Below are 12,021 nucleotides of genomic sequence, written 5' to 3'. Positions count from 1 at the left end.
ACACACACACACACACACACACAGAACCAACAACATAACCTCCTTGGCAGAGGTAATTACTTAGTTTTCTACATGAATTATTCAGAAAATGCAATCTGATCTTCATCTAAGTCACAAACTGAGACAAACACAGTGTGCTTAAGCTAATACTACACAAACAATTATCATTTATATGCATCTTTACTGAACTGAGCCATTAAACATTCAAAATTCTACTGGAAAAAGTACGTGAACCCTTGGATTTAATAACTGTCTGAAATTCCTTTGGCAGCATTAACCTCAAACAACTGTTGACCTGCACAACATTCAGGGGGAATTCTGGACCATTCTTCCTCACATAGCTGCTTCAGCCAAATTCCTAGGATGTCTGGTATAAACAGCTTCCTGAGCTTAGTCCACAGTAACTGTGTTGGGTAGAGGTCTGGGCCCTGACTGGGACAGTCCATATGACACATTTTCTTGTTCTGAAGCCATTCTGTAATAGATTTAGGGGCTTAGGGTTACTATCCTGCTGCACCACCCAACTTCTACTGAGCCCGAGCTGGCAGATAGCCACTCTGACCTGACAATACTTATGGTATTGCTTTGGTCTGTATACGCATTCACCAGTGTGTAAAATATTTTTCTTCATTTCTCAGGATCACTCCCTTTAAATTCCTTGCTTAATCAGTCATTCTGATATTTTCCTATAGCTACACGAGGTATTACACCAAATGAAAACACAAGATGGCACTTGCTCCTTGATGACATCAGTTTCATTCCATAAATTTGTTCAATATTCTCAAGTTTCATTCAATATATTCAGACTTTGATTCAATATTCTCATGTTTTCCAGTCAATTTTCTCATAATTAACTTCCTAAACAGCAGGCCATGAAAAAGGAGCGGTAGCTATATGACACGATTGGCAATATGGCCACCTAGGGGAGAAACTAGCATGGTGACAAGCATGGTTTAATTCATCCGATTACCTTGTCCTGTTTATTAATGCCACACCACAGTAGAGCTCTTACATTTGGCAGTGGATTATTTTAGATTGATAATAAGGTGAAAAGAAATGATTTGTTGTTCTAATGTCAAAATACAAGCTGAGGCATAACTGGGTCAAGGTGTGCTTGACAGACAAACTGGTTATTATTATTAAATGCAGAAGAATGCAAAGAAATGTGCAATACGCCATAAAACATCTAGATAATGTTCTTAATGTATGTTGAAATAAATATTATCATAAAGATTAATATCTCCATATTTTTACCTTTAACAGTAGTAGTTGTCGTAGCAGCAGGCAGTGGAATAGTGGCTAAGCAATAAATATTGAAGAAAAAAATTGTGAGATTTGGGTTATAAGAAGGGATATTAAGAAGTGTTTACAAACTCAGACCACCAGACAAGATGGCGATTGCAGTGAAGCCTCCAATAGGCCTGATTTACCGATTTCTGATTTCGCCAGAACTACACAGCCAAAACGGGAGCAATTCAGGGAATGCAAGAAGGCTCTACGTGCTCGGATTATAAAGTTTGCCCTGCTGTATCTACTGGAGGACACAAATGATTTGACAACCCGAAGACAGCGATCGAATATATTGGCAAAATGGGAAATGAGTGACACTGGTGAAATAATTTTATAGGGGAAATGTGCCTAGTTTTGGACTTTATGTGATCCAGCAGCAAGTAAGAAGTAAGTGAGCTGGGAGTTAGGTTTCAGGACTTTGATGTTGCCCCCCAATTGTATTCCTGCAACAGACACATTTATCCCCAGCTGAGGCAAAGAAACTCTGTAGAGACTGGGTGACAAGTCTTCTCTAATGTGGGTCCATAGATTGCATCTCTTTATTTCCTATTCTTTCTCCTGTTTGATTGCACATACACCCTATTTGAATATACACATTTAAATTTTTTTTATATATTTTTATTTCAAGTTGCCTTACAAAGCACGTTGAGAGATTCTGTACCGAAGTCAAATTCCTCGTGTTTCTAAACATCCTTGGCCAATAAAGCTGATTCTAAAAAGCGCACTTATCTCAGACTTGCACAGTCTTATGTACAGGTTGGCCACAATTAAGGACACTGGAGAACCCAAGACACAGCCACGCTCAAGTCTGCAAAAGCCCTTGTTGTTTTTAAAGTAAGTGGTTGTCAGGCAGAGGTCAAGCTGAAGAAGCTCCTCGGATGAGAGTTGCAATGTTTTCAAGAACCTCAAAGCAAGCCCAGTTGACCACATTTGGACTTTGGAAAAAAAGGAGTACATTGGATTATTGTACACCAACTTCCACAACAGTGCACTGCCAACTTTAGTACAACGTCAAATCTACATTGTTGAAGTATATAGTAAGACCTAACAGATCTACTGGGTTCCTGGTTTCTAGAGTCAGACAGGTCTACATTCTACTCAGTCTTTCTAATTGGATTAAGTAGGGCCACATTCTTCTCAGGTTCAAGGTCAAAGTGCTCTCTCTCTTTCAGTCTCTCTGGTTCACCTACATTTTGGATCTGGCATCTTTTTTGAGAAATGAATTAATGCAAATGAAGTTTAAGTGGGTTCTCCAAGATTTTGGATCTGTGACTACCTCTTGAATAAAGCATGCACCTGGGACACAGCCCATGTAAGTCTCTACAATGACCATAGGCATTCATAAACAAAACAATATGACAAAAATATTGCCACGATATGTGTTAAGGTACTTGATTTTAATATATATGTAAAAATATTTCAGGGATGATGAAAAGATGATCCATTTCTAGTTAGGTTTTCTTTAAAGCCTGACTTGGCAATAGAGTATTTATCTGATATGTGATGGGCTTTCAATAAAACTCTGCTGACATGTGCACAACCAATAGTATATTTAAAGAAATGTGGATTTGGTTTGACAGATGAGATGTGACAGGGAGCTATGAGGAACCTTGCTGTCCCATCAGCTAGTTTTGACTCCAAAATGTCTCCACCTATCTCCCAGTATGTAACAAAAACTGGAACCCTTCAGTCTCACACAGTCCTGGGTGGCAGTTGCCGTTTGTAGATTCCTGCAAGAGCTTTGGCAGCACTCTGGATCATCTGACGCTGGTTCATGCCTGTCGCAGCCTGATGCCAGTCTGTTCTGTTGATGTTGGGCAGGCTGCGCTCCAGGACCTCACCCACCGTGACAGTCAGACCTGACCAGCGCAGGCTGTAGTCAGGAGCGGTCAAAGCCTGAGCCTGCACAGGGAAAGTTACAAAAACAGTTTGATGAGTTGCTGGAGGTTTCTGAGTGAGTGAAATTAAATAAATCTTCTGAGGCTTAAGATGATACTTGTCCCAATCTGTGATGATAAACCAAGGTGGTTGAAAACAGAAGTGGCTAAAGATGGGGATGAAATGAATAAAAGATAATAAAAGATACCAGTGCCAAGGACAGTAAAGTATTTGTTTTCAAAGAGGATGCAAAGATGCAAGTAAATTATATGACAAGTATCTGTAAAGGAGCACACTGGAACCTTCTACTCCAATTTTATTTCTCTTCTCCAAAGTATGAGGTAACCAAAAAAGTTGAAAAAAATCTTAATAGTGACTGGTATGGAGGGTTGTATTTCAAGATTTAAATCCTAATTTACAAGGAAAACTATTTCAAGTATGATGTATATGTTAAACAGGTGAGAGAAGTCCATAGGTTTTTTCTTTGTCAAATGAGATGACATGAATCTTTACCACTGAGCACCATACTGTCAGACATTCAAAAACTGAATTCAGTTCTGTGCAATTCAGTTTTATTTGTATAGTGCCAAATCACAACAAAAGTCATCTCAGGACCTTCCTATTATTATCATTATAGAGGAAAATCCCAACAGAACCAACTGAATGTTTAACCTGCCTTCTTCCTAATCTACAGTAATCACAACAGAAGAACTTTTGTTCTTGTTTTCTGTATAACTGTTAACTATTGAGCACAGTCCGTGCTCCTAATCCTCTGTGGTACGAGTGCATGTGTCACCTGTGTTTCACAGCTACTGGTGTGTACCTGTTGCACGTGATCTAGAGCCAGAGGAGTTGCCTGAGTGAAGACCTCGATGTGGATGTTGTGACCAGGGTCCTCCAGGATCAAACAGCCAATGTCAAACCACCTGGAGACATAAAACATTTCTGAAAATTAATGGCTGTTATGTCTGCATCTGTTTTTATTAGGATTTAAACATATGGAATTGATTTTACTGTAAACGTGGACAATTCAGATGAACTGCTGGACAGACAATTGCTCAGTGTCATTAAACCTATAAAGACCACTAACCTTAGGCTTCTTGTAAATGGGTAAATTCTAAAACTGTTTACAGATATAAACAATACATAATCAAAGTCTCTTGTGGATGAATGCATTTTTAATATTGTTGTAAGGTGCTGCATCAAAAGTGGTGAATCCAGTGCAGAAGAACCTTAAACCAATTCCTTCAATGAGCCCTAGAACATGTCTGCAAGAAGGCTATTTTGAGGTCATTAGAAAAACCCTCAAACGTCTCTCTGACATACAAAGTAGTGCTGTAACAATCCATCAGAAATATTCACTGGTGCTTACTCTACATAAAACATACATGAAGAATTGTCATTTTCCAGCACACCAATAGGCCTCCAAGCAGCAATGCTGACATTTAACCAATCAAGGGCGACTGCTCTGTGCACCCCCTCTCTCTCGCACAACTGGAACTTGATTTTCAACTCCCTCTCTTGAGGGGTGCTGAAACGTAGCTCCCAGAACACACCTCCACCGGAGGGCGGTGGAAACAAACACAGAACCAGTGACGAGCATTACTCGGCTCGACACATTTTGATAGGTTCCTATAATGGAAAAACCCCTATATTTCTGACACACCCTCAAAGGACTGTTTGAGGGTAAAAAGACTTTGTTAGAGTGAGGGTGTGTGCTGCTGTCAGACCGATGTGTCTTCTTACTTGTCTGGAAAGAGCTCCGCAATGAAGTTTTCCAAAGAGACCACTGGCTGCTTTTCATGGATCACACCAGCTCGACGCAGGCTGTCAATACGTTCCTGAGCCCCCTGCACTCACACACACACAAACACAAGGATGACTGAAACTGAACACTCTTCAATAGAGGTGCTCAGATCCCGGGTCAGGTCTTTGTCACTTTGGACATTCAAAGGAAATGCCTTATTAAAGCTATAAAGTTTAAATTTACAACTAAAAGCATCTTCTTTGTAAACCATAATGCTAAAAGAGACGTCTGTAAAACTGTTGACATGACATCTCAAACTATAAACCTTGTCAGTTATTACTCTATTACAAATTAGTGATCCATGGAGTGGTAGGACATGGCGGGAGGGGGGCATTATTGCCCTGAGTGACATTAGTGCTCGTCTAGGCAATAATGTGTATATGCATTGGACCCCACTATGTAGAGGCTAACCTGGAAGAGAAATGTTTTAATTTGTTTGGAGTATGTGCTAGGCAAGCAGCTTTCATTGGATTCTTCTAATCCAGCATGCAGTTTTCATAACACATCCATGGTCTGTAGCAGTTCCTACTTCATGGTGGCTGGTTAAATGCTGTGTGCAAATACATTGTACATAGCACTGTCATCATTTTGAGCCTGCCATTACTGGCAATTTGACCACTTCACTTCAGACACTTACCTGGTTAGAGATTAGCCAGCTACTGTATCTGACAAGGTAAAACTGCTGCCAACACTTCATCGGCTAGCCCTACCCATATTTATGACCACTGTTATCCACAACAACACATTTCTTCTTTTCCTCAGACCTCATGGCATTTTCTGACTATATAGGTAAATCATGTTACTTCGAAGAGAAGCAGAAATCAGCTTAACATCACGTTGAAACTGTTTACAAGGTTTTGGTCTGAACTGATATCAACAACTATGAAGGAAAACAATAGCGAAATGTGTAAAGCTCTATTAGTAATAGAGCTTTAATAGAGAGTAATAGTTTTACCATCTCTGATACAGGAAATTAAAAATAATAACAAAAAACAGGTTTGAGAAGCTGCAGTGAGCTGACCTTGATACCAGCTGCATAGCCCACAGGCTGTGGGGCGATGTTGGACTGGCCGGGCTCTCCAGTGACCATGGCCATCCCAAAAACCTCCTGAAAGGCATCTCTAACAGCCTCCACATTCCTCTCTGTATCTGAAGTCACTACAATGTCAATATCACCACCAGACTCTGGAAAGCAATAACACAGCACACACACGTTTGTATTCAGCTTTCTCCATTAAGGGGAAATGCAGTGATGACAACAGCAGACTGACTTACTGATGTATGGAGCCATGCCTGGATCCAGAGTGGTGATCATGGACTCCACAGAGTGTTTGGTTTTGTCCAGGACAGTCTTGACTACAGTGTTTCCTGCTACTCCCTGAGGACACACAGACAAAGCACAGGATGCGACTGTCAAAACAAATAAAATAAAAACAAAGGAAGTGGTTTTTTTTCTGAAGCTCATTTTTGCAGTTTGTCCTCAGAAACGTTGGCCAATGTTTTAATTTAGCTGAATTTACAGTATAAACAGTGATGGCAGAAAGGATTCCCATTGCTTCACATTTATTATTTCTATTGCATTGTAAATTCAGACTGAAATGGAAAAGAAGTTTGCATTTATAAAATGTGCCACAAGTGAAGGGAGGTGAATTCCTTCTGACACAACTGTGTCAGTGCATGTGGAATTCACACCTGTTGGGGCTTGACATATTTTGACAACTGCATGAACCAATGTCATGTGATGATGTGAACAGTGAAGGACCCCCCCCCCCCCCCCCTCTTCTTACTTTGTGGAGTTACTGTCCTGCTCTCACTTGGCTCTCTGTTGGATGGGTGAGCATACAGCTGTACACACGGTTACTATTTACAGATTTAGCAGATATAATACAAACTATACCGTCACATCAAAGCAGTGGTTGTAGCAATATTAAGGATTTAAATTAGATACTTATGCATTTAATTTGTTGGCCACTTTTTGCCATCCATCTTTTCACCGCTTTTGCAGAGGTGCCTTCCGTGCAAATTAACTCTTTAACTTAGCCTTGAACAAAAGCTCTCGCTCTGCTAGGGTGATGGACTGCTCTCACTCCTCAGACATCAGCATGTAGCCAATGAGAACCCAGCTGTCAATAGGTACAGTCAAGTCACTGGCCACAAAAGCGTGCACTTACAGTGTCTTGGATAATTAAATCCATCTTTTCTAATCCACAACTCAGGTGGAGGTTAAATAAACTAAATATCTGAATAACCTTAGCTGGAATTAGAAAAGCCATCATTACTCATTGATCTTGGAACTGTTAAGCAACATACAAAGAATACCACCGTGGAAGACAATGTAAGACATAGTTTTTATGATTCAGCTAAGTTGAATAATAATCCTGGTGATTTCCAACCTTGCTGATTGCAGAAAAATGTGAAAATCTTAGAGCCCCTACAGATAAGTCTACTGCAACACTACTGCATTCAGGCATGGTCCCACTCCTGAACTTCAGATTAAAATCTCCATTTCTTATGCTTTAATCAGTAAATCAGCATTTGGGCTTACATCTAGGGTCCACATTAAAGGTTGCTTCTAATAATTTTCTTCTATGTGCATCCATTATGTATGTGCATCTACTGTTCACCAGTAAAATGTAATTAACTGCACTGGTAACAAGTGTGATATCAGTTGTAATGTTCTGAACAATAACTGCCAAAGTTATGTCAAACCACATTTATGTACAGTGGTTTCACCTTGAAAAATCCCCAGATGCCTCCACTGGAGCCAACGTCTGTGGACACTCTGGGATCCTCCTGCTCCTCTGGGAAAGTGATGGGAGATCCTCAGGTGCTGCAGTTAGGGATGGCTCCTGAACCATGGCGTTGGGCACTACACCTGGAACATACGATGGGATAATTAAAAAAAATAATGCTTAAGAAAAACATACATGACACATGTAAACGTAGCAACTTTGAACTAGGAGTGTTAGAGGAGGATTATTAAGACTGAAACAAGAGAGGATCTAATGAAAGATGCTATTAGATGCAGCGTTTATGGAGCATAACCAGCGATAAAGGAGACTTTATCCTTTACGTCTCATCGGGTGGTTCTTTACCCTTTGGTTCATTCATTACAATCGTGGTATCTATACCTTGGATGATATTATCCTGCTGATAACATGAACTTGTCAACTTGTTGCTAAATGTTATCAAATTCAAAAACATGAGTCATTTTATTTAAATAACTTTTTGGTCCGGTTTCACTTATGCTTATTGGTGTTTATGACTAATGCAGACATAAAACACAAAAGTGGAAAAGAATAACATCATATCAACAGCAGCCATAAGATTAACATTTATTATACAACTACTGATAATAATTCCAATTAATAAATACAAAAAGGAAACAGGCCTACAAATACAGTTACATCCATCAATCCATTATCTCTACTGCTTAACCTGTATAGGGTCCTGGGGGACGTGTAGACAAACAACCATACACACTCACTCCTACAGGCAATTTAGAGTTTCTAATCATCCTAAGCTGCATATCTTTGGACTGTGGGAGGAAGCCGGAGTACCCGGAGAGAATCCACGCAGGCACAGGGAGAACATGCAGACTCAACAAAGAAAGGCTGGCGCAGACTTGACGCCTTCTGGCTGTGAGGCGGCAGCGCTAACCACTGCACTGCCATGCTGCCCACAGTAATATCAAGAATAACAGCATTTCTGTTAAACCCTAGCACCTAGGATAACACAGAACTGAAGGCAGAAACTGTAATATTAACAGATTTAAACTGTACATTGTTATTTATTGTGAAGTTGGACACTGATAGGCCATAAGACAAGTCAAAGGTTTTGGACGTGTAATGGGAAATTTTGGTTTACTCATATATGCCTTAAACTGTGGTGAATTCTGTCCACATAGAATATCTGAACTGTCTGCTCATTAAAAGATAGCACAAACTGTCCTTGAAATAGTATGCACTCCCTGATTCTGAGTACCATCTTAAGAGAAAGACTTCTTTCAGTGTGGGTGTATGTGTATGTGTGTAATCAGAGCAGGTGCCTTTTATCTAATCCTCCCTGAAACTTGTGTGTGAGACCCATGTGACCTTTCGAGCCTCTGCAGCAGACCACTCTAAATGCTGTTGTAGACTGCTCCTTTCTTGCAAGAAATAAATCTCACAAAGACAGTTGTGTCTTCTACTTTTATTCACACTCCTCACCAGTGACGCCTCAGAGGATGAGACTTCAGTGTATAGCAGTACAGAGAGGACGTGCCACTCTGTTCTGCTCGCTGTTTTCACTTCTAGGGTCATTTTGAGATGAGAAAATGTTACTGGTATCTAACTTGGTAATAACTGCGGCCTTCGCCGCAGCAAATTAATAAATACTGTCTATGTGCTGTGATTCTGACTGAGTTGTGTTCACAGTGAATCAGTACTGAAGGGCGGCTGAGACGAACTTTTGATAAAACCTCACTTACTGGTTTATTTGGTAATCTTGCTTTAGAAAACATTCTTGGAAAAGGTAAACCATTTCCACATGTTGACAATGCAAAGAGTGTGTTAGACAAGCAGGCGGGTGTGAGTCTTACCTGGCATGGTCACAGGACTGGTGAATGTTGGCATCAATGGTGTCTGTGGTGTTCGACCAGCATGACCCCGTGTGATGTCATATCCTGCACTCATGGAGAAGCTGGATACAGAGGGGCCTATAGGAGGGGCTGACATGCTAGGAGCTGAGGGGCCAGTTGGTCCAATGGAGGAGGTTAGAGGATGCAAAGATGAGGGAGCAGGCAATGACGGGGTGCTGGTGAAGGGGGAGGGGAGCGTGGTGGGAGTGAGAAACTGGGAAGAGAGGGAAGGTGGTGCAGGCACAGGACTGCTGAATGCAGGGAGGGAGGTAACATGGGGGCCATCAGTGGATCCCAGGGAGGACCCAGTGGAGATGGAGCTGGTGCCTGGCAGGGTCAGAGGGCTGGACAGACCTGAAACTCAAAGAAGTAATGTTACGCCTCAGAACTGCTTCTCAGTGTGTCTTTTGTCAAGAGCTCAATGTGCAATTTATATATAAATGCATAATGTAAAAATTTTGAATAAGAGTACTTAAATAACTGTAACCAAAATATATTGAACAGAACTTATCAAACAGGATATTTTACAACTGAAAATGAACTAACCAATGATGTAGTTCAGGCAGTACTGCAGCTTCCTGTTATTTATTACAACAAACTGTATATTAAAGTGTAGATAAAAATACTGTAAATCTGTGATAAAATCATTTTAATCAGTGTTAGAATATTTGCCTTGCATTTCCATAATTAAAGCTGTATTAACTAAGATACTTTACTGAACAGATTTATTTCTCCACCATCACAGCTCAATAATGCTGTTCTTTTTGGCCACCCATTTTGGGATGTCAGAATAACCAATTTAAAATTTTTTCCTACAAACCTAACGCTCATGATGTTGCAAAATGAACTATGGAAACCTGGTGTGTGAATAGGTCATGTCTTACCTTTGGTCACTGGAGGCGCAATGACTGTGGCAGCCAAAGTCAGAGGCGGTGTAGGGCTGGCAGGAGGTGTACTCTCAACCCGACTCTCTTCCATCATCTTCTTGGCCTTATACGGTATTAGGGTACTTTATACCTGCACTTCAGCAAAGAGAACAGCTGCAGTAAGATGTGATGAATTAGTGTTCCACTTGTTGCTACTAGCTCTCCTTCCACCTGTCGACATACACTGTCAATCCATTAAACCTTGTGAAGCAAATTGATCATAGACTGATTTACGTGAAATACGATGACAAAGTATAGGCTACAACAAATCTGAACACACAATACAATGTTAAATCATGTAAAACTGTTTTGTATTTCAATGATTATATTAGTTGAAGTAGGATATTTGATATAATGAATTACTAAAAACGTACAGTGAAAATACAGTGCAACAAAGGTGAGTAGGCTACACCTGTGATCACTGCACCAAAATCCAGTTTATCTGTGACCACTTCAACAACACTGAGTGCATAAAGACCTGGCACAAGGACTATCTGTAGAAATTTGTCAGTGACCAATCAGACAGTGTGGAAATTGCATGTAGTGAACCTATATAAACGGCAACCCAAGAAGAAAAGCACCGTGTCCACCATGAAACATGGACAAGGGAGTGTGCTGGTACTAGTCTGAACACATGCAAAAAGGGTAGAAGAGGTGACGTTTAAAGATGGAAGTATGAATGAAAGTTCATACAGTATGAATGAAAAGATGAGTCTCAAGGAGCTTGGCTGGATATGACTTTTCCATCATGAGAATTATCCAAACAAAATGTAAACATCACACAAAAGAAAAAAAAAATAGAAACTATCTCCTGTATGTCTGATCCAACAGAACATCTCTGGAGTATTTCAAAAAAGAAGGTAGAACAACAAAACCCCTCCAGCAAAAGCAGCTGAAAGGACTCATCTGTAATGAATGGCAGAACATTTCTTCACAGATTGGTGTTGGTGCCATTGGGGCCCATGATGGCACTGAAACTGGCTTTAACATTTGGTACCTCTACTGCCACATGCGAAAACTCATTTTGAATTATGTTTTCATGGATCACAGACGAGTCAAGATTCACACCCGAAAGGTCAGCCTGTGCGATCCACAGAGTTGAACTATGAACATTCTAGTTAACAGTGGAAAGTTATAAAGCTGAATGAGCACTTGCTGCAGCCTTGATTTGATTTGATTTGATTTATTTATTCTTTCAAGCATGTAAAGACAGTTGATATATCAACACACATAATTTTACACATATCCAACAAATGCTAATACATTATCAATTTGCTTATACCTAGTACATGCTTGAATGGAGTAGGAAGAAGTCAGACTTATCCAGTCCTACCCCATGACATCATCTTACCATCATTGGTTTGCAAGCAGTATCTCTACAAAATAATTCTCTTCTACACCACACAAGTAATATACTAAAGAATTATAACAGAGTGTTAACATTCATACACCACACCCACAATGTTCCATGTAATTAATCATTGAGCCTGTTCTTGCATATA

General features: G+C 40.2%; 1 protein-coding gene across 1 annotated transcript in view; it reads right to left on the bottom strand.

Moving 5' to 3' along the window:
• Positions 1-31: 31 nt before the first annotated feature.
• Positions 32-12,021, bottom strand: part of prrc1 (proline-rich coiled-coil 1) — an 18,050-nt gene continuing 6,060 nt past the window's right edge. Inside the window, 9 exon segments of the mRNA XM_020618823.1 lie at positions 32-3,192; positions 3,992-4,094; positions 4,915-5,018; positions 5,997-6,160; positions 6,251-6,353; positions 7,709-7,800; positions 7,803-7,850; positions 9,555-9,947; positions 10,478-10,615. Coding sequence (XP_020474479.1) covers positions 2,983-3,192; positions 3,992-4,094; positions 4,915-5,018; positions 5,997-6,160; positions 6,251-6,353; positions 7,709-7,800; positions 7,803-7,850; positions 9,555-9,947; positions 10,478-10,574 — 1,314 coding nt within the window. The 5' untranslated portion in view covers positions 10,575-10,615 and the 3' untranslated portion in view covers positions 32-2,982.

The sequence above is a fragment of the Monopterus albus genome, unplaced genomic scaffold, assembly GCF_001952655.1.
Source record: "Monopterus albus unplaced genomic scaffold, M_albus_1.0 scaffold209.1, whole genome shotgun sequence".
NCBI classification, from domain to species: Eukaryota; Metazoa; Chordata; class Actinopteri; order Synbranchiformes; family Synbranchidae; genus Monopterus; species Monopterus albus.
Note: the sequence above shows the minus strand (reverse complement) of the source record. Positions and strands in the feature narration are given on the sequence as shown.